This window comes from Equus caballus, chromosome 18 (genome assembly GCF_041296265.1).
Source record: "Equus caballus isolate H_3958 breed thoroughbred chromosome 18, TB-T2T, whole genome shotgun sequence".
Lineage (NCBI taxonomy): Eukaryota > Metazoa > Chordata > Mammalia > Perissodactyla > Equidae > Equus > Equus caballus.
Genome location: NC_091701.1, coordinates 56,848,138 through 56,873,595, shown reverse-complemented (window position 1 = coordinate 56,873,595; position 25,458 = coordinate 56,848,138). Strand labels below are relative to the sequence as shown.

Here is a 25,458-nt window from a genome sequence, read left to right as displayed (position 1 = left end):
GAGCAATTCAATACTCTATAGAAGGTTCGTACAAGGTAGTATTTTAATACAGAGGAGGGACACCCTCCTAATCTGAGGAGAGATGAAAAGTCATCCTCAGGGAAAGTTTTCAGAGGGGATAAGGCTTCAGTTAGCTCCTGTAGGATGATGTGAAGTCAGTGACACAACTACCTTCCAGGGAGAGGAAACATTGTCAGCAGAGGCATGGTGGTAAGAGAGTGAACGTGGCATGTTTCAGGATCTTTAATGAGGGCTGTGAGCTGTTGTCACAAGGGTCATCATAATTGATGATGAGGGCCCTTAACTCCTCCTGAGGGCATCCAGCTGCCCGGAATGCCATCTGATTGAGGTGAGGGTCCTATCAGGTCCTTCTGAGATGCTCAAACCCTCTTAATTGGCCTGGAGACTGGCTACATGCCTGCTTGCTCACAGGGGACTAATGACAGGTAGTGTCATATTGAGATTTATGTCTGGAAAAATCTTTTGGACAGTAGTGTGAAGAAGGACTGGAGGCATGGCAATCTAAAACTACCAAGGGATTAAATCTACTGCCTCACTGTGTGGCAATGGTTTGGTACTGAAGCCTGCCACAGATCCACCATCCTTACCTTTTCCAGGTCAGCAATTACTATTCTGAGACTATTTTCATATTTCATTGTCCCCAGACTCTTCACCACCCTTTTTATTCTCCTCTGGATGTGCCCCAGCTTGCCAGAGTCCTTCTTAAAGTGGTGTTTCTAAGATTAGAATATCATTTTCCAGTTATTTCCAGAATCAGAACAGATTAGAAAAAGACATGTACCTCTCTTTTTCAGAATATAATACTGTTAATGCATTGATTATTCATAATCATCTTGCGTTGTCAATACTGGCTTTTTTTAAAAATTAAGATCTTTGTGATCCATTCGACTCTCCTCCTCCTCAGATCTCACTTTAGGACCTTTCTTAAGAACCCTAATTTTAGAATATTCAGGGAATCAGCCTGAATAAACTGGCTTGGATCTCTTATTCAACTTTTAACAAACCTCTTTTCTATCCTCAATGGAAATAGGTAGCTTGAATGATCATATATACTTTGAAATGGAAAAGAACATTTATGGGAGTCTTAATAGTTAGAAATTTTTGTTTAGTTTAAAATATATTTGACCAGATTTTGTTGATGTATCTCCTAGATATAAATATGGGTGCTTTGGAAATTGTACTTTGTCAGCTCTTCTACTTAAGGTGTAAAAAAATATGCCAAATGTGTATAATTTCTAGAGGGTAACAATTGACTAAAAGAGAATTTTTCACATAATCATTTAATGGAATATAATGAAATTATTGTTATTTAAAACTCCAGCTCTGTAACCACTTCAGCTTTCTGGGAATATGGGAGTCGAGGAAACAAAATTTATTTCAGTAGGAAACAAGCTTTTTTTAAAAAAAAAAAAAAAAATCTTGATCTTTATACTGTATTTTTCATTAGTTATGACTGGAAGGGGAGGAGAATCTGAAAATCTCAGAGCACCTGAAGGGCAAGACCCTTTGTTTAAAGAGCCTTTGAGATGCAGGTCAGCCTGGAGGGTAAGAGCTAAAATGTTCTGTATGAAAAGACAAGGGCATATGGTAGGCAGAATAATGCAACCCACCCCCCCCACCACCACCACCAAAGATATCCAGATCCTAATCCATAGAAACTGTAAATGTTACATGGCCAAATGGACTTTGCAGATCTAGTTAAGAATATTAAGATGGAGAAGTTATCCTGGGTTATCTGAGTGAGTCCAATGTGATCATAAGGGGCCTTATAAATGGAGGACATGTGACGACAGAAGCAGAGTTCAGAAGGATGCAGTTTGAGAAAGATTCGACCTGTCGTTGCTAGTCTTGAAGATGCTCGAATGGAGCCATGAGCCAAGCAATGTGTCTTTCTAGAAATTTGTCCCTTTCATCTAGGTTGTCTAATTTGTTGTCATACAGTTATTCATAGTAGTCTCTTGTCATCTTATTTCTGTAAAATTAATAGTAATGCCCTCTCTTACATTCTTGATCTTAGTGATTTGACTCTTCTCTCTTTTTCTTGGTAAGCCTAACTAAAGATTTATCATTTTATTGGTCTTTTCAAAGAACCAACTTGTGTTTTTGTTGGTTTTCTCTATTGTTTTTCTCTTTTCTAGTTTGTTTACTCCTCCTCTAATCTTTATTGTGTCCTTCCTTCTTCTTGCTTTAGGTTTAGTTTGCTCTTCTTTTAAGGTGAAAAGTGAGGTTATTGATTTGAGATCTTTTTTCTTTTTTAATATAGGCATTTAGAGCTATAAATTTCCTCCTAAGCACTGCTTTAGCTGCATCCACTGTGTTTTGGTGTTGTGTGTTTTGTTTTCTTTCATCTCAAAATATTTCCTAATTTCCCTGTGATTTCTTCTTTGACTCATTGATTCTTTATGAATGTGTTGTTTTATTTCTAAATATTTCTGAATTTCCCAAACTTCTTTCTGTTATTCATTTCTAATTTTATTCCATTGTGGTTGGAGAATATTTTTCATGATATCAGTCTTCTTAGATTTATTGAGACTTGTTTTATGGCCACAGAGAATGCTCCATGTGTACTTGAAAAGAATGTCTGTTCTTCTGTTGTTGAGTGGAATGGTCTATAGATGTCTCTTAGGTCTAATTAGTTTATAGTGTTGTTCAAATCTTTTACTTGCTTATTCAGCTTCTCTGTAGTTGTTCTATCTGTTATTGAAAGTGGGATGTTGAAGACTCCAACCACTACTGTTAAACTATCTATTTCTGCCTTAAGTCCTCTCAGTTTTCATTTTATATATTTTGAGGCTCTGTTGATAGGTGCAATATATTTATAATTGTTATATTTTCTTGATTATTTGATCATTTTACCATTATAAAATATCCTTCTTTGTCTATGTAACTGGTTTTTTTCTTAAAGTCTATTTTGTCTGATATTAATATAGCCACTACAACTCTCTTTTGGTTACTGTTTGCATGGTGTATATATTTTCATCTTTTTACTTTTAACCCATTTGTGTCTTTGAACCTAAAGTGTGTCTCTTGTAGGCAGCATATATTTGGATCATGTTACTTTATCCATTCTGCCAGTCTCTGCCTTTTGATTGGAGATGTTTAATCCATTTATATTTTGTGTAATTACTCATAAAGTAGGATTTACATCTGCCTTTTTGTTATTTGTTTTCTGTATGTCTTATATCTTTTTGTCCCTCTATTCCTCCACTACTACCTTCCTTTGTTCAACAAATATTTTCTTGTCTCCCCAATGCCCCAGTACATAGTTATATATCCTAGTTGTAAGTCATTCTAGTTCTTCTATGTGGGATGCTGCCACAGCATGGCTTGATGTGCAGTGCCTAGGTCCATGCCCAGGATCTGAACTGGCAAACCCCAGGCCGCCAAAGTGGAGCACACGAACTTAACCACTGGACTATGGGGCTGGCCCCAAACAGATATTTTCTAATGTACCATTTTAATTGTCATGTCATTTCTTTTACTATGCATTTTTTTCAGTGATGTTTTTAGTGGATTACTCTGGGGATTACAATTAATGTCTTAATTTGTAACAATCTAATTTGGATTAGTGCCAACTTAATTTCTATGGTATACAAAAACTTTGCTCCTATATAGCTCTGTTCCCTTTCCCCTCATTTGTGTCATAGTTGTCTTACAAATTATGTCTTTTTACTCTATAAGCCCTTCAACACAGTTTTACAATTGTTGCATTATGCAGTTGTCTTTGAATGAGATAGAAGGGAAAAAAGAGTTACAAACATAAAATACATTTATACTGTCTTTTATATTTACCTGTAGAGTAATCTTTACCAGTGCTCTTTATTTCTCCATGTGGATTCAAATTACTCTTTTGTGCCCTTTCACTTCAGCCTGAGGTTCTCGCTTTAGTATTTCTTGTAAGGCAGGTCTACTGGCAATGAATTTTCTCAGGGTTTTTTTTTTTTTTTTCAATCTGAGAATGTCTTAATCCCTTCTTCATTTTTGAAGTATAATTTTGCTAGATGTATAATTCTTGGTTGACAGTCTTTTTCTTTGAGCACTTTGGATATGTCATTCACCTGCCTTCTGGCCTCTCTGGCTTCTAATCATGGAGCTATTAATCTTAGCGAGGATCACTTATACATGATGAGTCACATCTCTTTTGTTGCTTTCAACATTCTCTCTTTGTCATTGGCTCTCAACAGTTTGATCATGATGTGTTGAGGTGTGGATTCCTTCAAGTGTATCCTACTTAGAATTTGTTGAGCTTCTTGAATGTATAGATCAATGTTTATTTTAATCAAATATGGGAAGTTTTCAGCCATTATTTCTTTAAATATTCTGTCTGCCCCCTTTCCTCTCTCCTTTCTTTCTGAGACTCCCATCATGCATATGTTCATATGTCTCTGGGACTCTATTCATTTTCCTTCTACTTTTTTCTTTCTGTTTCTCTGACAAGATATTCTCAATTTACCTGTCTTCAAGTTTAGTGATTCCTTCTTCTGGCTTCTCAAACATACTATTGCACCCTCTTAGTGAATTTGCATTTCAGTTATTGTACTTTTCAATTCCAGAACTTCTATTTAGTTCTTTTTTATAATTTCCTTATCTTTATTGATATTGTATATTTGGTGGGATGTTGTTCTCATATTTTCTTTTAATTCTTTAGGTATGATTCCCTTTAGTACTTTGCATATATAGTGATAATACCTTATTTAAAGTCTATGTCTAGTAAGTCCAACATCTGGGCTTACTTAGGGACATTTTCTATTGACTGCTTTTTTCCCTGTGTATGGAGAAAAAAAGAGTATTGACTGCTTTTTTTCCTGTATACTTTCCTGTTTGTTTGTATGTCTCAGCTCTTCTTTGTTGTGTGTAGCAACTGAATTCTCTACTTGGTTGTTTAATTGTCAGCTGATACTGGACAGATATTTCCTTAAAAACTTTGAAGCAATAAGTCTTCCAGCCTCGCTGAGGGATCTGTGTGCATGTGGGAAATATCTTCAATTCTCTGACATGACGTGTACTTAGCTTTCACTTTCTGCTTGCTCAGAGCTTCAAAGGCAGCCAGAGGTGAGAGATTAGGGCCTTCTCAGGTCTTTTCTGGGCATATGTACAATTCCACAAGTGTGTGTGCCTTTCTAGATTTCCAGGAATATGTCAGAGCTTTTCAAAGCCCCCTGGGAATATCTCATTCCCACACGTCTGCTTTTAAGTTTTCTGGTCAGCTTCTTGTCAGCTGCAGCTCTTATCCCTGCCCAAGGTAATTGTGATGTTAAACAATTGCCGCTGGTTTTTTCCCACAAATGCCCAGGGGGTAAATGTTGTTCTCCATTAGCAAGCTCCATGTCAAATAAAGGCAAGCTCTTTGAGTGGAGGTTTCCATGGAGCTGCCAAACAGGTCAAATAATGACAGTTCCCTGGGGATAAGACTTTTGGGGAGCTACAAATTTGTTCTTCCTCTGCCAGGGACTGCTAGGCTGCTGGTTTTCACAGATAGTATGATCATGAGGCTGTTGGTTCTCACAATTACCCCAGAGCTGGGGAGAAGGAGATGGGAATAACATAGATTAAAACACCACAAAACTTGCTGTCCTTATAGAAATTCAACTGTTTTTCTTGAATAAACACTCCTTTGATTTTTATAAGCATTTCCTTAATTTCCAGAGTTCTCAAAAAGTTGATTTGGGCAGTTTTCGCTAGTGTTCTCACTGCTTTTATTTATTCATTACAAATAAGAAACAAATTTCAGGAACAAATTTTCAGTGGTCCTTACTCTGCCAATACTCTCTCCTCTTCTTTTTACCTTCTTTTTAATTTCTGTATTACCTAAAGTAATACGGAATGTTAGACAAACTTACGCACTGATGTAAGACAGAATATTTCTGTAGTATGACATAAATATATCCTCTTCCTTCTACTTTTTTCTTCGTGGATCTTCTTTCTTTTACTGTGTCTCTGCTAGAAAGCATGTGGTGGGTATTTTGTGTAAGTAAAAATATGATACCTATTCTGATTTCAAGGAAATGAAGAAAATCTTTAAATCATTAAAAGTGAAAACAACACCATTACCACCCCCACCAGTTATCTTGGAACATAAGCAAGATGTGTGTTGCTGTGTAGTTTCTGTTACACAAGAACCTTAGGACATTCTTTTTGACTGTTGTCTAGCACATTCACGGCTGCTAAACCTCATTATGTGAGTATTTAATGTTTTTGATTGAAGAACAAGAAATCCAGATGGCCCTGGAGACTCATTTCTATCCCTTTTCAGTTGTTGAGCAAGGAGGTGGCTCAACAAGCCTGAGTTAGCTCATTGGAAGATAAGACTGGTACCAGAGACTGAGCTCTGAAGCTCCCTCTTGGTATCAAGGTCACTCCTTTACCAGGAAGCTCCATTGTTACGGAGTCACCTAGATATTTCCTGCCTACTTTCCCTAAAAATATACAGAGTGTTATGAGGTTGGGATGTTTCCATTGAAACAATTTATGCCTGACCTAGGCACACCTCTCAGGGAACCATATCATTTTGATACTTCTGGCGTGCATGTTTTTCCCACCAAATAACCCTATTTAATAGATACCCTCCATGGCACTGGTGGTGTATGTGTCCGTGTCCCATTTGCGTGATGCTAATTATAAGAGCTTAAACATCAACGAAGGAGAGGAAATATTTGTAATGAAGTTTTGTGTCTTCCAAAATCTTAAGAAACTCCAGGAAACATATTTCCCAAGCATCTAACTTTCACCTCTTAAATATACATAATTTCGACTTTTTTCTTTTGCCTGCCTTTGAACATGAAGACTCAAATGAAAGACATACCCTCTCATTACCCCTATTTATTTTGGACCAGTGGGCTTGCCACTCTAGTAAAACTGTCACAGAGGAGAATGAAAGCTATAAAAATGTTCCATGAACAGCAAGGCACATGAATGTGTACTGAGCTCAAACATAATAAAGTAGCCTATGTGAGTCAGCTGTCCTGTGGATTGATGCTACACAGTAAACAGAATTATAGCAATTTGGAAGCCGTAATAATTGGTTTTTATGTTTGGTTCTCTTACTTTTGTAGATCTATCATTTAACATGTTTTAGTTAATATTTTAACACATTGAGTCTACTTCTTTCTTGCTGTGTAGACATATGCCCAGGACTTGTTGGAAAGGCATGGTCTCAATCCAGAGAAGATGGATGGAGTTGGCCACAGCACCCCCAAAGAGAGATGTGATGGGGCTGCTTGAAGTATCTAGCAGGACAGAATTTTAACTGTGTGCTCTATTTTCAACCATGTTGCCAACTAGCACATTTTCTCTTCAGTACCTCTCTAAATCTGACAACGATGGCACAGTCAAAAACATCTCTCCTGCCCCAGGAGTTAAGCAGTTAAATGGCGCATGTCTCACCTTAGGGTTTTTAATAAAAGAGAAATCTCTGTGCTATAAGGAACTGATATTTATTGAGAGTTTTCTATGTGCCATGCATTCTTCAACATTGTATTGTTGTATCCTTAAAACAACGCTGTCAAATGGGTTTTATTTCTCTTATTTTTCCATTATGGAAACTAAGAATCTGAGTTATTAAAATTTTATCTGTAGTCTCCCAGCTGGAAATGTTGGACCAAGATACAAAAACATCCCTCCAGACTTTCTTGGCTATGAAACCAAGTAGTTGTCACTATATCACGTTAAATTGTAGACACCAACCACTCACTCAGTGCCATCTGATACCCATCTGAGAATCACAAGACTTTTTCTCAAGTGACACCAACTCCTTGGGGTGATAAATCTCATTCTAATTGTACAACCTGAGGAAATGAAGGATAGAAAATGTATTCTTGGTCGCCATGCCTTAATTTCTGATGACACAGAATGCTTAAAATGAGAGAAATAAGAGTGTAATGAAGTGTCCTCAGGCACGACCTTAAAGGCAAGTCCATTAACAGGTCATGATAGGCTTCAGGAACTTCTGCAATTTAGTGCATATTCCACAGTGAAAGAACTGAGAGGCTGGTTCTACCTAATCACACTTTCTACCATTAATTTTTATGACTAAAAGACGTGTTTGGTAACCTTCAAAGATATACTGAAACCAGTGGGAGATTATTAACGTCCCAGTCCAGGGTGTTCGAGACTCTCCTGCTGGGGTCCTAGCTTTGAGTCCCACTGGTATTGACTTAGTTTCTTAATCTCCTAATTGAAAGACAGCTGCAAATAATGTTGCACAGCTTGAGGCTTCAAGAAGGGTCCAGGGATAGACAGTCTTACCTGAGAAGAAAAAGTAAGGCATGGAGTTTCTCTTCGTGAACCAAAGTTCAGACCACCCTCTAGTCAATGAAGCAAAATGGCAAATAGTACCAGGCACAAGCTGTAGATGAAAAGTCAGTTTTTGTTTGCAAAGCATAAAAAAGAAATACCTGTACTAAAGAGTTCTTTGAGTTCCTGACTCTTCGCCTCTCTGAATCCTACCCCCACTGTATAAAACTCAAGCTATTGGAAGACCAATTGACAATCATTCCTTGACAGTGAGAAAATAGATTGTGTGTCTATGTTGAAACTTTTCTTCTTAACCCAGTGATCTATTTTTAGTTAATGGTCACAGTTTTCACTAATGATTCTTATCACATCCAGGAGAGCATGTTAGTTCAGTCTTAAAAATGTTAAATTTGAGGTGCCTGGAGATAACCAGGAGGAAGTGCCCACAAAGTTCTTGTATATATGTGTAGAGAACTCAGGACTCAAGGGCTGCTGTTACAGATGTATATATGTGGTTGTGGTTACAAAGTATGTGCGTGGAATCATGCAATATGTTGGTTGGCCTCTTCCACCATGTATCCTAAGTTTTAGCTCTAGTATTTATCATATCAATACAGAAAACCTCACATTCTAAAGCTTTACTCATGCTGTGATTTGTCTGAATTATTTTTACCTTCTTTGTCTGCCAGAAGAACTCTTACTTATCCCCCAGACCAGCTTAGACCAACTTCCTTGGTGAAGTGATTCCTCAAATACAACTTCCAACCCAGAAAAGAACTGATCCTTCTTTTCTCTGTTCTCGTAATTTCTTGTACATCCTTCTATTAAGGCATTTATCACAATCCATTGTTTGTGAGCTCCCTGAAGGTGTGGCCTCTTTAGCTTCTGCCCATACTCGTCTCTGTATAGGTAGTGGCAGAGCTGAGCTGACCATCCACGTACAGATGGGTTCCCATGTGGCAACTCCTTTCAGCAAAAAGGAAAAGATCCTTATTGATCAATTCATGCAAGATTCACCCCACTATGGTCCAGCACTTAGTAGGGGCCCAACCAGTGGTCATTCTTGAAAGAGTGAAGTCTTGGGAGTCTCTAGGGAAGACTAGAGTAAACCTTAGTGTTGAGAACAGAAACGTCAACGCAGGCATAGTCTAATGATTAACATTACTTTTTTCAGATATTATGTCTTCTAATTTAGAAACCGTTTTGAGAATTAATTCTAAAAAGTAGTCAAGTTTATTTTCATCTAATTTTCTGTGTTTGTACCTTTAGCTAAGATAGACTTGTCAGACAATTGAAGATGGTGAATTACTTGTCTTGGGTATTTTATTTTGTCTTGTTTTGCTTTACTTGTATCGATTTCTCTGCTACACTGCTCTCCAACCTGTCAACCCTGAGGCTTATATCTACCTCACTGGCCCTCACTTCAGGGACAGCCTCATTTCAGGAATTAAGTGTTTTCTGAAATAGGGCAATTCTCTTTTATCCCTCCGTGGTCAATATATTTGAGCTCAGGAAGCTCTCTTTGAAGTCAGCGTGAGTCTCACGCTTAGAAGCAAGATATCACCCAGGAAGAAGAATCTGGACTGCAGCCCTGCAGGAAACTCTCTTAAAACCCTACCTCTTTCCACGCACCTGGTTCTGGTAAAATAACAAGCTAAAAGATTTGTTTACCATTCGCTTGTTATTTTAAACAAATCTTGATCTTAGGGAGGTCTACTTTTTAAAGAGTTAAAACAAGCTGTTAAGTAGTTAATTTTTACTTTCAAGGAAGTTTCACTGAAGTTTAGATGTCAATTATATTATTTTAATTTTCTCAGACTCTTATTTTTTTTTTGTCTGCTGTGTTGTTTTTTTCTTTAAGTAGGAATTTTTTGGAGCATCTCCCCAGCAGGGGTCAAGATAGTGTTATGATCGAAGGTGAGAAGCTATTAAATATGGACAAATAAATTGATTTGTTTAAAAAAAACTTTGGAAACTTTTGAATGGTTGCTCAACCAATCTTTCGTTTTCAACAACAAATGAATGTTGTCAAGAATTCTAAGCCCTTTTTCTTCTTTCTGTTGTGTACTCATGTGCAATAAGTGTCTTGGGAACATACACACACCCAACACTCATACTAAACATCTGCTTGCAGGAAATGATTCGTAAGAGTCTTTTTCTTTTTGCTGAAAGAAAGAGTTGGCACCCAGGAAGCCATCCATATATGAATGGTCAGCCCAGCCCTATCCTCTATCTATACAGACAGGGGTATGAGCAGAAGCTAAATGGGTTGTTTAATGAGGAAACTTGTGACAATGTAGATACAAGTAGTATGGCCCTAGGACGTAGGGACCAAAATAATATGCAGAGCTTGGGAGAGAGTATTCTTCCCTTACTTCATGAAGCTTTGGTGCTCTGGGAGCCAGTGTCCAGCCTCCTTCCAAGCAGTGGGCTTGACAAGGGATGGGGAGAGGACTTGGAGTTGTCCGTGGTTTTGCAATCATGCACAGGGCAACTAAGATCCACTCAGCTGACGTGATCTCATTTGTACCCACAAGCTGCAGAGTAATCAAATTATAGATGTGTTTCCAAACTGCAGAGACTCTCCTTATCTTGGGTAGGGCCCAAACTGAAAATCTTAGTGTTGGATATTTTGGCCTGTGATATCTCTTGTCTGATTTTTTGGACCTAGAAAGTTGGTTAATTCCACTTTAGATATTAATTCTAAAAATCTATAAAAAATTAAGATCTATTACGAGCTATCAATCTTGACCTTTGTTGGTGGGAAAAGGATCTAAAATAAAGGAGTTGGTCATCCCATCTTCATCCTGCTCAGATCTCCCTCCTCAGTGTTGCTCTGGACTGGCTTTCATACTCAAGAGGGGTATTAACCAGCAGGGACACCTCTAAGACTGGGCTGGTGAGAATAACGAAGGCATGCTACAAGAAGAGTAGCTGAAGGACTTGGAGATAGGCTGGGAAAGAATGATTTTAGGTGGAAGACCTTGGGGAGCATATTAATTTATTGTGAAATATTTCAAGGGTTGTTAGGTAATGAGATCCATGCTCTGCAGCTAAAACCATAGGACTAGGAGCAAAGGATGATAATGATTAGAAAGTAAATTGAGCTGCCACAAAATGGAATGGAATATTTTGGTAGGTAATGAGTTCCCTGTCACTGAAGGCATTCAATTTGATATTAGATGCCCATTTGTCAGATGTCTTGAAGAAAAGATTGAAGCAGGGTCATTGTCAGCCCATACAGTGTCTCTGTGAAAATTAGAAAAAGGTACCCTCTTTGGATGGATGCAGCTCCAAGCCAATGTGCACATCTAGGCTAGATTTCAGCCCCTATTCATCCCTTTTATAGGGCACCCCTGTGCAGGGCAGAACCTGCACAACCATATGTGGCCATGTCCATGATCTTACCATCTTCTGCTCCAACAGCAATCAATCGAAAGGAAGGAAATCACACAGAATAAAGGGTCCTCATATATCAGAGGGTGTTGACCTACCTTAATGAAAGAACTGATCCTTTAAGCCAGGTGTGTCCCTCAAGAAGCAGAAATAATCTGGGCCCTTTCCTTTGTGATTGAATTCATAACACCACATTGCTGAAATGTACAAAGGGATCCTATAACATGCAGAATTTACTTTAGAAGTTGTTAAAAAATTGGTACTTTTAAAAAATGTTCACAATGAGCTCAATAGTATGCTAAGCACTTGCATAAATTATTACTTTAATCTGCACAACAGTCTAAGTAGTACTATTATACCTATTTTTAACAGATGAAGTGTAAATAGCTTGCCTGAGATCACTTTGCTAGAAAGCGTCACAATAGGCATTTGAATCAGGTATGTCTAACTCCAAAATCCATGGTCTTCATCATAAAATAAAATTACCTTTTTTTTTTTAAGAAAGGAAGCAAAATTTTGAAAGCTGTAACTCAGAGTCATGATTCTGCATTACAGTAGAACATTAGGATTTGGAAGGTTGAACTCGTGCAAAAGCCAGAATATGATACAAATATGAGGAGTGACAAATCAACCTTCCTGACTGTCTCTCTTGGCATTCTGTCACCCTGGGCCTTAATTTATGTATCTGGGCAACATTTAACTGAAGAAATGGAGAGGTAGTTTTCAGAAAATCTGTTTGCACTGTTGCCGCTATAGGTCAGTTCAAATCTCAGTTCCTCTCTGAAGACTTAGCTAGTGGTTTCTCCCTCCCTGGACTTCTTCTGCATTCATGATTTGTATAATTGAGTTGGCAATTGGTCATTACAGCCATGTGATAAGTTTTTGTTTGGGAATTTGAACTTAGCATTTAAATTGTTCATTGTTTAAATGTCAGTGTTTATTTTCCATCTCCCCAACTAGGTGGCAAGCTCCAGGAGGGCAGAGACCATGGTTTATACTGTCTAGAAACCACCTCAGAAGCTCCTGTGCACAGTGCCTTGCACAGAGTCGATCCTCTTAACATTGTTCAACAACTTTAGAGTGATTTCAGTACATATGCAGCCCGAACTAAACCAGATTCTAAGCATGTTTTAGATTTAGAATGAATCTCTCTGGAGTCCCTGCTCAGTGTTTCTGTCGTCATCTTTTTTGGGAGTTCTGTAAGTAGGGACCTAAAGCTCTGGATTATCAAACCCAATGTTTTTTCCTCCCCCTTCCTTGACTGCAGTCTTGGACTGAAGTCTTTATTATCTGCAGCATCTTCCTGAAACTCTCTAGGCTGGCTACTCGCTTATTTTCTTTAGGTGAGAACCTGTGATTCTTACTCTGTTCCTACCCACTCCTTCTCAGAGAGGCAACATGATAAACAGAATAATCTGGGACTTTCAAGTCACATTTTAGCTGAAAGTCCGAACTCCACTTGGGAAAGTTAATTAGCATCTCTGAGCCTCAGTTTTCTGATCTGTGTAATGTAGAGAACCATACCCATGTCACAGGATTTACGTAAGGACAAAACAAATTAGTTAGGTAAAGCATCTGGCCTGGCCCTTGGCCTACCATGAGTGACAGTAAATTTTTTTCTCTTTTTTCTTTATTCTCTTCATCTCCTCCCCTTTTATCACTCTCTTTCTTCTCCTTCCTTCCCCTAGATACAGATTTCCCTATATATTCTCTCCCTGAGTGATCTCATCCATTTTATTCTCCCTGAAGGTAATCCCAACCCTGTATCAGTGTTTTCAGTGTTAAAGATTTGATATGGGTTCTAGTCCTGGATTTTCAACAATGAATAACGTGTTCCAGGGGCTGGCCCCGTGACCAAGTGGTTAAGTTCGTGCACTCCACTTCGGTGGCCCAAGGTTTCGCCAGTTCAGATCCTGGGCGTGGACATGGCACTGCTCATCAAGCCATACTGAGGCAGCATCCCACATGCCACAACAAGAAGGACCCACAGCTAAAAATATACAACTATGTACCGGGGGGCTTTAGAGAGAAAAAAGATAAATAAATCTTTTAAAAACAATAAAGTGTTCCAGGCTCACAGAATTATCTTTTATCTTTCCCCATCTCCCCACTCTTCAAAACAACTCCCTTCTGCTAATAGAGCCGAGGGCACACAGGAGCAAAATGTAAGCCACTGCTGTCCGCCCACCAAGCCCTGTGGAATCTTCTGCAGTACCTCTGGAGTGGCCAGCATCATCATCTCCCACCTGCACGACCTCACCGGTCTACCAGGACCTCTCCCCACCTTCAGTCTCTCTTAGCCAATTCTTCTTGCTCACTGTCCCTGGATTGAGCTTCCTAAAATAGCTTGAATGATGTCTCTTCCCTGCCCGATACTCTTAATCGGTTCCGCATTGCCTATAACTAAGGTCTCAGCTCCTGGTCAAAGCCTCTGCCTTTAAGCCCTGGCCTCCTTCTGAGTCTTATCCAGCACAATGTGTGTCCTGTGCTCCCACCAAAGGGGATTACTCAATGTCCCAAGAACACAGCCTTGTACTCTGTTGAGTTTGTGTCTTTTGCTGCTGCTGTTCCCTCCTCCATCAGTGCTTTCCTCCTCACCCCTCCAGCCTCTCCTTGCTGGACTCTTGCCCATCCTGAAAGATCCAGCTTAAAAGTTTTTGACACTTGCTGATAAAACTGATTCCTTCCTTCCTTCCTTAGTCCCTGTTCACCCTCCCTTGCCTGCCCCTCCCCCAAATATTTCTTTCTCAGATTCCTTCCCTGACCAGTCCCCAGGGTCCCCCTGCAGTTCTTCTGCCAACTACACAGTAGGGCAGCACACTCCACACTATTTTATCACAGAACTTTAAAAAAATTGTGGTGTGGAATCCAGTGCACAGACAGCACAAAATGAATTGACAGATCAATTAATCCCTGCAAGAAATGATGAGCATGCAGTTACTCCCTTTTATAAAATAGGACGACTTCATTAGGTTGGATCCTTGTATCAGGTGCATTATCATGTTTCTTCTTATATTTTGCTTTCATTGCAGCGCAACATAAAATTTCACTCACAGATTTAATATAGCAAAGAGAAAATACAACATGGACTTTTTTGGTGTTCCTTCTTGTTTTTTTTTTTTTTTTTTAATTAATGTTATGATAGATTACAACCTTGTGAGATTTCAGTTGTACATTTTTGTTAGTCATGTTGTGGGTACACCACTTCCCCCTCCGTACCCTCCCCCCACCCCCCCTTTTCCCTGGTAACCACCGATCAGATCTCCTTATCAATATGCTAATTTCCACCTATGAGTGGAGTCATATAGAGTTCGTCTTTCTCTGACTGACTTATTTCGCTTAACATAATGCCCTCGAGGTCCATCCACATTGTTGTGAATGGGCCAATTTCGTCTTTTTTTATGGCTGAGTAGTATTCCATTGTGTATATATACCACATCTTCTTTATCCAATCATCAGTTTCTGGGCATGTAGGCTGGTTCCACGTCTTGGCTATTGTAAATAATGCTGCGATGAACATAGGGGTGCAACGGACTCTTGAGATATCTGATATCAGGTTCTTAGGATAGATACCCAGTAATGGGATGGCTGGGTCATAGGGTATTTCTATTTTTAACTTTTTGAGAAATCTCCATACTGTTTTCCATAGTGGCTGTACCAGTTTGCATTCCCACCAACAGTGTATGAGGGTTCCTCTTTCTCCACAACCTCTCCAACATTTGTCGTTCTTGGTTTTGGATGTTTTTGCCAATCTAACGGGGGTAAGGTGATATCTTAGTGTAGTTTTGATTTGCATTTCCCTGATGATTAGCGATGATGAACATCTTTTCATGTGTCTATTGGCCATATTCATATCTTCTTTTGAGAAATGTCTGTTCATGTCCTCTGCCCATTTTTTGATCGGGTTGTTTGTTTTTTTGTTGTTAAGCAGTGTGAGTTCTTTGTATATTATGGAGATTAACCCTTTGTCGGATAAGTGGCTTGTAAATATTTTTTCCCAATTAGTGAGCTGTTTTTTTGTTTCAATCCTGTTTTCCCTTGCCTTGAAGAAGCTCTTTAGTCTGATGAAGTCCCATTTGTTTATTCTTTCTATTGTTTCCCTCAACTGAGGAGTTACAGTGTCCGAAAAGATTCTTTTGAAACTGATGTCAAAGAGTGTACTGCCTATATTCTCTTCCAAAAGACTTATTGTCTCAGGCCTAATCTTTAGGTCTTTGATCCATTTTGAGTTTATTTTGGTGTGTGGTGAAAAAGAATGGTCAATTTTCAATCTTTTGCATGTGGCTGTCCAGTTTTCCCAGCACCATTTGTTGAAGAGACTTTCTTTTCTCCATTGTAGGCCCTCTGCTCCTTTGTCGAAGATTAGCTGTCCATAGATGTGTGGTTTTATCTCTGGGCTTTCAATTCTGTTCCATTGATCTGTGGACCTGTTTTTGTACCAGTACCATGCTGTTTTGATCACTGTAGCTTTGTAGTATGTTTTGAAATCGGGGATTGTGATTCCGCCGGCTTTGTTTTTCTTGCTCAGGATTGCTTTAGCAATTCGCGGTCTTTTGTTGCCCCATATGAATTTTAGGATTGTTTGTTCAATTTCTGTGAAGAATGTTCTTGGGATTCTGATTGGGATAGCATTGAACCTGTATATTGCTTTAGGTAGTATGGACATTTTAACTATGTTTATTCTTCCAATCCATGTGCAAGGAATGTTTTTCCATCTCTTTATGTCATCGCCTATTTCTTTCAAGAAAGTCTTGTAGTTTTCATTGTATAGATCCTTCACTTCCTTGGTTAAGTTTATCCCAAGGTATTTTATTCTTTTCGTTGCGATTGTGAATGGGATAGAGTTCTTGAGTTCTTTTTCTGTTAGTTTATTGTTAGTGTATAGAAATGCTACTGATTTATGCACGTTAATTTTATACCCTGCTACTTTGCTGTAGTTGTTGATTATTTCTAATAGTTTTTCTGTGGATTCTTTGGGGTTTTCTATGTATAAGATCATGTCGTCTGCAAACAACGAGAGTTTTACTTCTTCGTTACCTATTTGGATTCCTTTTATTTCTTTTTCCTGCCGAATTGCTCTGGCCAGCACCTCCAGAACTATGTTGAATAGGAGTGGTGAAAGTGGGCACCCTTGTCTTGTTCCTGTCCTCAGAGGGATGGCTTTCAGCTTTTGTCCATTGAGTATGATGTTGGCTGTGGGTCTATCATATATGGCCTTTATTATGTTGAGGTACTTTCCTTCTATACCCATTTTACTGAGGGTTTTTATCATAAATGGGTGTTGGATCTTGTCGAATGCTTTCTCTGCATCTATTGAGATGATCATGTGGTTTTTGGTTTTCATTTTGTTGATGTAGTGTATCACGTTGATTGACTTGCGGATGTTGAACCATCCCTGTGTCCCTGGTATAAATCCCACTTGATCATGGTGTATAATCTTTTTGATGTATTGCTGTAATCGGTTAGCCAAAATTTTGTTGAGGATTTTTGCATCTATGTTCATCAGTGATATCGGCCTGTAGTTCTCCTTCTTTGTGTTGTCCTTGTCAGGTTTGGGGATCAGAGTGATGTTGGCTTCATAGAATGTGTTAGGGAGTTCTCGATCTTTCTCAATTTTCTGGAACAGTTTGAGGAGAATAGGTATTAAGTCTTCTTTGAATGTTTGGTAGAATTCTCCAGAGAAGCCGTCTGGTCCTGGACTCTTATTTTTGGGGAGGTTTTTGATTACCGTTTCTATTTCCTTACTTGTGATTGGTCTATTCAGATTCTCCATTTCTTCCTGATTCAGTTTGGGGAGATTGTAGGAGTCTAGGAATTTGTCCGTTTCTTCCAGGTTGTTCAATTTGTTGGCATATAGTTTTTCATAGTATTCTCTTATGATCTCTTGTATTTCATTGGTATCTGTTGTGATTTCTCCTCTGTCATTCCTGATTTTATTAATTTGCGATTTCTCTCTTCTTTTCTTGGTGAGTCTGGCTAGGGGTTTGTCAATTTTGTTAATTCTTTCGAAGAACCAACTCTTTGTTTCATTGATCCTTTCTATTGTCTTTTTTGTTTCAATATCGTTTATTTCTGCTCTTATTTTTATTATTTCCCTCCTTCTACTGACTCTGGGCCTTGTTTGTTCTTCTTTTTCTAGTTCTGTTAGGTGTCGTTTGAGGTTGCTTACGTGAGCTTTTTCTTGTTTAGTGAGGTGAGCCTGTATTGCGATGAATTTCCCTCTTAGGACTGCTTTTGCTGCATCCCAAATGATTTGGTATGTCGTGTTCTCATTTTCATTTGTCTCCAGATAATATTTGATTTCTTCTTTAATTTCTTCAATGATCCATTGTTTGTTGAGAAGCGTGTTGTTTAGTCTCCACATTTTTGCACCTTTCTCTGCTTTTTTCTTGTAGTTGATTTCTAGTTTAATAGCGTTATGATCAGAAAAGATGCTTGATATTATTTCAACTCTCTTGTATTTATTGATGTTTGCTTTGGTTCCCAAAATATGGTCAATCCTTGAGAATGTTCCATGTGCACTTGAGAAGAATGTGTAACCTGCTGTTTTTGGATGAAGTGTTCTATATATATCTATTAAGTCCATCTGGTCTAATTTTTCATTTAATTCTATTATTTCCTTGTTGATTTTCTGTCTGGATGTTCTGTCCATTGGTGTTAATGGTGTGTTGAGGTCCCCTACTATTATTGTATTGTTGTTGATGTCTTCTTTTAGTTCTATTAAGAGTTGCTTTACAAATTTTGGTGCTCCTGTGTTGGGTGCGTATATATTTATAAGTGTTATGTCTTCTTGGTGGAGAGTCCCTTTTATCATTATATACTGTCCCTCTTTGTCTTTCTTTATCTGTTTTGCTTTGAAATCTACCTTGTCTGATATTAGTATAGCGACACCTGCTTTCTTTTGTTCATTATTAGCTTGGAGTATTGTTCTCCATCCCTTCACTCTGAGTCTGTGTTTGTCTTTGGGGCTGAGGTGTGTTTCCTGGAGGCAGCATATTGTTGGATCTTGTTCTTTGATCCATCCTGCCACTCTGTGTCTTTTGACTGGGGAGTTCAATCCATTTACATTTAGAGTGATTATTGAGACGTGGGGGCCTACCACTACCATTTTGTGTCTTGTTTTCCGGTTTTCTTCAGTTTCCTTTGTTTCTCATCCCATGGTTTAATCTGTTCTGATGTAGAGCTGCTACTCTCTGTTGTTGTCCTTCTACTTATCTCCTCTGCTCTTGGTTTTGTAGCCCCTTTCCTTTTTTGGATTTTTCAGGAATGAGGGTTTTCCTGAGGATTTCCTGAAGAGGAGGTTTTGTGGCAATGAACTCCCTTAATTTTTGTTTATCTGGGAAAGTTTTTATTTCTCCATCGTATTTGAAGGATATTTTCGCTGGGTAGAGAATTCTCGGCTGTAGGTTTTTGTCCTTCAGATTTTTGAATATATCATTCCACTCTCTTCTAGCCTGTAAAGTTTCTGCTGAGAAATCTGCTGATAGCCTGATGGGGGTTCCTTTGTAGGTTAGTTTCTTTTGCCTGGCTGTCCTTAATATTTTCTCCTTGTCGTTGACTTTTGCTAGCTTCACTACTATATGCCGTGGAGTTGGTCTTCTTGCATTGATAAAGTTTGGAGATCTATTGGCTTCTGTCACCTGAAGATCCATCTCCCTCACCATATTTGGGAAGTTCTCAGCCATTATTTCTTTGAATAGGTTTTCTGCCCCTTTCTCCTTCTCTTCTCCCTCTGGTATACCTATAATCCTTACGTTGCATCTCCTAATTGTGTCTGATAATTCTCGGAGAGTTTCTTCATTTCTTTTAAGTCTTGCTTCTCTCTCCTCCTCTGCCTGCAACAATTCTATATTGCCATCTTCCAAATTGCTAATTCTTTCCTCCATATTATCGGCCCTACTGTTCAGAGCATCTAGATTTTTCTTAATCTCCTCTATTGTGTTCTTCATTTCCAATATTTCTGTTTGGTTCTTCTTTATCGTATCAAACTCTTTTGTGACATAGCTCCTGAACTCGTTGAGTTGTCGGTCAGAATTCTCTCTTAACTCAGTGAGTATTTTAATGATGGCTGTTTTGAAGTCATCATCATTTAGGTTATATATCTCATTTTCTTTGGGATTGTTTTCTGTGTATTTGTTACTTTCTTTCTGTTCTGGAGATTTAATGTATTTTTTCATATTGCTTGATGATGTTGATTTGTGCCTCCGCATGGAGATAGAGTTTAGTTGCTCCTTTCACTTGTTTCAGCTGCTGCAGTGGGGGGAGCAGCTGTTTATACTTCACCAACCAGGAACCCTGTCCGTAGTTGCTAACTGGGCCTGGGCCCCTCTTCGTAGCCACAGTGGCCCTTTGGATTCCCTCCTCTGCCGTGGGGGCCGTCACGGGGGGCTTCAGGCTGCAGGTGCCTACTGTTGTTGCCCACCTAGATGCGCTCTCTCCTTGGGGTCTGCAACGGTGTTATGGGCTTTTCCAGCGGCCAGGGGTGGGATCACTTATATTTGTCGCTCCGTTGCTGTCAGCACCCACCAAATCTCACTTGTCCTCTATGGGTCGCAGGAGAGCTATTGGCATCTTCTACAGTCTGTGGTTAGTACACCTAGCTATGCTGCTTTTGCCCTGGGGTCTTCCAGCCTTGTGGCTGGCGGCTGGGTGCCTTCTACTGGTGCTGTGCAGAGGCTTTCCCTAAGGCTTCTGTGAGCCTGTAGGGTTTCCCCCTAGGCTACTAAGCTGGGTCTCTGGAACTCTCTCCAGCCCCAGTCCTCTCTGAGATCTCCGGCAATCCCTAGCCTCACCGGGTGGGCAACGGCAGCTGGGGGTCGCCCCGTCCTCTGGGCTTCTCTCCGGGCCTCTGCCGGGAGCTCTGAATGCTCAGCGTGGCCCCTCTGCTACCGGCAGACAGAGAGTTTTGTCTGCTGCCTGGCGGAGCTCCGGCGCTTCCCCTCCGGGTCGCCGGACCCGCCTTTGAAAGTTCCCCCGCCCCGGTCCTCTCCGAGATCTCCGGCAATCCCTAGTCCCACGGGGCGGGCAACAGCAGCTGGGGGATGCCCCGCCCTCTGGGCTTCTGTCCGAGCCTCTGCCGGGAGCCCTGAATGCTGGGCGTGGCCCCTCTGCTAATGGCAGACAGAGAGTTTTGTCTGCTGCCTGGGGGAGCTCCGGCGCTTCCCCTCCGGGTCGCCGGACCCGCCTTTGAAAGTTCCCCCGCCCCGGTCCTCTCCGAGATCTCCGGCAATCCCTAGTCCCACGGGGCGGGCAACGGCAGCTGGGGGTCACCCCGCCCTCTGGGCTTCTCTCCGGGCCTCTGCCGGGAGCCCTGAGTGCTCAGCGTGGCCCCTCTGCTACCGGCAGACAGAGAGTTTTGTCTGCTGCCTGGCGGAGCTCCGGCGCTTCCCCACCGGGTCGCCAGACCCGCCTTTGAAAGTTCCCCCGCCCCGGTCCTCTCCGAGATCTCCGGCAATCCCTAGTCCCCCGGGGCAGGCGTCTCTCTGGGACCCTCCGGGCGCCCCGAGCACCAGGCTGGGTCTCCCCGCCAATGGCGGGGAGAGACTCTCCCCGCGGGCTCAGGTGTGCAACTCCAAAGTTTCCCTCTGCGTTTAGGAGTAATTGCAGGGGGTTTAAGTAGGGTTCTGGTCACCTGTTTCCACCGTCGCTCCTCTGTTGTGTTCTCGCTCCTGCCCTAGATGTGTGTGGATCCTCTGGGGGCGTCCGTTGGAAGAAAGCCGCTTGCGGGTACTAGGCTGCCCGTCGGGGTCGGAGAGTTTTCACCTATTTCCACATCCTCCCGGAGGAAAGTCCGTCCGCCTTCCGATGTATAGTCGCGTGGGTGTCTCAGACGTCCTGAGATGCTGTCTGGATATCCTTTGTCAAGCGATAAGTGTCCAAATAATTGTAGACTCGAAGGGCGAGAGACAAAGAGGACTACTCACGGCGCCATCTTGGAATCCTGCTTCTGGTGTTCCTTCTTTTTAGAAAATAAAGTCCTCATCTTGTGTTTGAAGTCCTCGATCTTTTTACTTCTTTGATTTAGGCACCATCTATAAACTACAAGACTCAGCTTTTTTATAAAAATTTCCATTTTTCAACCAGAGATCAATAGAGAATGTTTATGTACTAGTAATGTTTAATATACAATAAAGGATGTTTAATATACAATAAAGGATGAATAATATGACAAATATATGTTGAGTTAATCAGACACAAACCAGCAATCATTACAGATGAAATGCATTAATGATGGCAAATAATGCCTATGCTTCTCACTCATTCATGCATCTGGTGGCCTCTCCATGCCAGTTCCCAGCATTCTCAATATAGCATAAATTTCATACAGGCACGTTATTGCATAATAACAATGACTATGTACAGGGTTTAGTATTTTAGTATTTTTCTTACATAGAATGCAATTTAGATTAGAAAGTCGGTAGTGTTGTTATTCTTCTTGCTGTAGTACATTCAGTAACATCTTATGGAACCCAGGGTTCCACAGAATGTAGTTTGGAAAATATTATCCTGGTATACTTGCATTAATGCACATAATTTTGATTATTACCTGGCAAGCCGCAAATCTAACATCCTCCATGAAAATTTTCCTTAATAATGCTAATTTGAACAGTACTCAATTTTGCATTTCCACAGCTCTTGGCAGTGCTCAATATGTAAGGAAAAGATGGAAGGGAGGGAGGGAGGGGGGAATCTTACTAATTCTTACAGCATTTCTATACATTTGATATTTGATATTGATACAGGGGAAAGTTCACAAAATCATTTAGCATAAAATTCCTTGTTCAAATTGAATATGGATATAATCTAAGCTATTAATGTTAGGGGTCAGTCGAGTTAAAACAGGTTTTCCAGTGAGATTTTGCAAGTAGAAAATGTGTTTTTGTCAAGAAAAGTACTCTGAGGCTACAAAAAATAGTTACAAAATTACTAAGATTACGCATAGTGTAGATGTGCTCTTTTGCTACGTTTAAAATTTTGTGAATTCTCAGTTTATTTCCTGATTTTTCCCCATTCTTGGGTTTAATCTTTCCTGGTACCAAACATCTATTTTGCTCAATTGGGGGAGGTACATGAGGAAGGTCAGTGGAATTTATTATGCAACTGCATTGGCGTCCTGTCGTCAATTTATTATGTGATTCTTTACTTTATGTCTGCCTGCTTTGGGGCCTAAATACAACCTAGAGTTGCTCTCCGGATTATAGAGAATCTATCATTTCTATCCATGGATTTGGTTATTTTACATTATAGCTGGTAAGTCTTTTTGAAGTAGCTACCGATAATTACTTCACCATTATTCTGTAACTAAAGTCCCTTATCCCTTCTTAGTGAGGATAGGCAGTCTCGCTATGAGTGTAGTTTTATAGGGTTTGCTTTCAAGCAAACTTATGTTTCTCTCTTTTCTTACTGCCTGCCTTGGCGTTCTGATAGTTTCAAAGAAAGCGTGGAGAAATCATCATACTCCGACTGGCTAATAAATAACAGCATTGCCGAGCTGGTGGCTTCTACTGGCCTTCCAGTGAACATCAGTGATGCCTACCAGGATCCTCGCTTTGATGCCGAGGTAAGAGGAGTCCTCTGGTTGCAGTCTTAAGAGTTCACTTGTCACACTGTTGATGGCATTGGTTGAAGCAAAAAAGGGACATCATACAGATCGACAGCAATCCCTAAATTTACTGGCAATTCTTTTGCATCTTTCCCCTGTAATCTGATTTTTAGCATTGCCTACTGTTGACAGGAAAACTTCCTGTCTCTACCCTGATTGGTGGCAAAATGGCTATCTACTGTGTATTAGTCTGATGCTCTTTTCTGATTGGGTACATTTTATATTAAATGTACCATACACATGTACCCATGCATTAAATGTACCTGTGTACATTTTATGCTAAATTTATTTTGTATTTATTATTTATTTTAAACTATGAAATATTTAATAATAAAAATGTGTATATAACATGGTTATTTCCCAATAGAAGTCAGAATAACTACCATATTTTTAAAAATTGCTCCCAAGAAACAGTAAATTGTTGGTGTTATAGTTTAACATTAATTATATAGGCACATTGTGCTGATATACAGAATATATTGAAACAATACGATTCTGACCTGCAGAATCCTTGGTAGTATAGAATGTAAATTAAATTCATATGAATGTATCAAGGGCCTGCGTGTGTGTGTGTGTTTATTCAATAAATTACAAGTGTCCTATTCTGGATTGCCAAGCTACAATCTGAAGAGTAACAGGAGTTTTTGGGGAAGAAGAGTGAGGAGACGGGTGTCCAGGCAAAGCTGAGAAAGCAGGGGGGTTGGGGAACTGAGGCTGAAGAGAGACGTAGGGGACAGAGCATTGAAAGACTTTGACAGCCGTGCTAGGAGGTTTGAGTATTTATCCTGGGCAATGGAGAGCTGGTAGCTGAGTTTTGGGTGGGGGAGAAGCAGGAGTTCTATTTCAGAAAGATCACACTGGCTACAGAACAAGGGCTAGATTAGTAACCATAACTGAACACTGAATCTGTGCAGCCCTGAGAGGTAGGCGTCATCATCCCCATTTTACAAAAATTGAGGGCTGGTCTATGACTCTGGAGACAGACCAGGATTCTGTCTCAGACTCCACAGCCCTTACTCTTAACCCTGGCCTGTGCTGTCTCCACTGTCTGGAGTGGGACACGATGATGGCAGGGAGGCTGGACTGGTAAGTCTAATTTATACCTTTAGTCGGATCAGCTTTCCAGATCTCTGCAGGGAACTTTTAAATTCCCCAAACTCACCACTTCTCTGTAGCTACCTGGAACTCTCTTCCCCTAGGCTACATCCTCTGTGTATTTTCTCTTCATTCTTGAGCCTCTCACTGAGATGCTGCTACCCTGGAAATACTTTCGTGAACTCCCAGTCTGGATTGGACGTCTCTCCAGGGTGCTCCCTCACCTATCTCAGTGCTGACCACTACTCACTCTCCTCAGTTCTGATTTGTGAACTCTGAGTTACCTTCCTTGGGAAGGTACACAGTCCAAAGCTTCTTAGGTTCTCCTTCTGTAAGGAAGAACACTGCTACCTTGGTTCTGTGACTGGCAGAGTGGAAATGATTTATGGATGTCAATATTTGTATACATGGGCATTGCAACTGAGTTAGTGATTTTATGAAGTTTTGAGTTTTGCTATGTTTCTTTCTTCCTTGAGTTTAGAGAGAGAATACTGAAGAACGAATTTCTATGCCCACAATTTTGTGAAGAAATGCTCTCAGTATTCTATTATTAACATCAGTAATAGCTGAAGAAATTGAAAGACTTGCTAGGCAGAAAAATCATTAATTGTCAATTCATTGTTACAAAGTCAGCATATTAGATTAGATGTAAAGGGATGATGGTTGAGTCTTACCCCAAATTATAGCACTAAATCTGGTGCGGATTGCTATTCTTCTGCTCTTAGCTTGGGACCATGAAGTCAAATTCTGAGGAAGCAAAAAAAATCAACAAATTACACCATTTTTAATAGTTGGTTCATAAGACATATATAAAGGTATAACAAATATTAGGCAGTGAACACCCACCACCCAGTTTAAGAAAAAGAATGTGGTCATGACTTATGAATCCTTGTATTGATCTTCTCTAATCCCAACTCCTTTATTTCCACCATAGAGGTAACAACTATCATAGTTTGAACTTATTCCTTTGCTTCTCTATGTGGTTTCATCCCATATGTTTGAATCCCTGCCAAATATATTGTTATATTTTGAATATCTCTGAACTTTATATAAACTGAATTATACTACATGTATTCTTATGTCCCTTGCTTTTTCATTCAACCTATCTTCCT

At 40.0% G+C, this 25,458-nt stretch overlaps 1 protein-coding gene across 1 annotated transcript in view; it reads left to right on the top strand.

Annotated features, from left to right (window-relative positions):
* The window catches only part of PDE11A (phosphodiesterase 11A), a 388,624-nt gene that overhangs the window by 178,639 nt on the left and 184,527 nt on the right, over positions 1-25,458 (top strand). Inside the window, exon 6 of the mRNA XM_014732549.3 lies at positions 23,077-23,209. Coding sequence (XP_014588035.2) covers positions 23,077-23,209 — 133 coding nt within the window. The remainder of the gene's footprint in view (positions 1-23,076; positions 23,210-25,458) is intronic.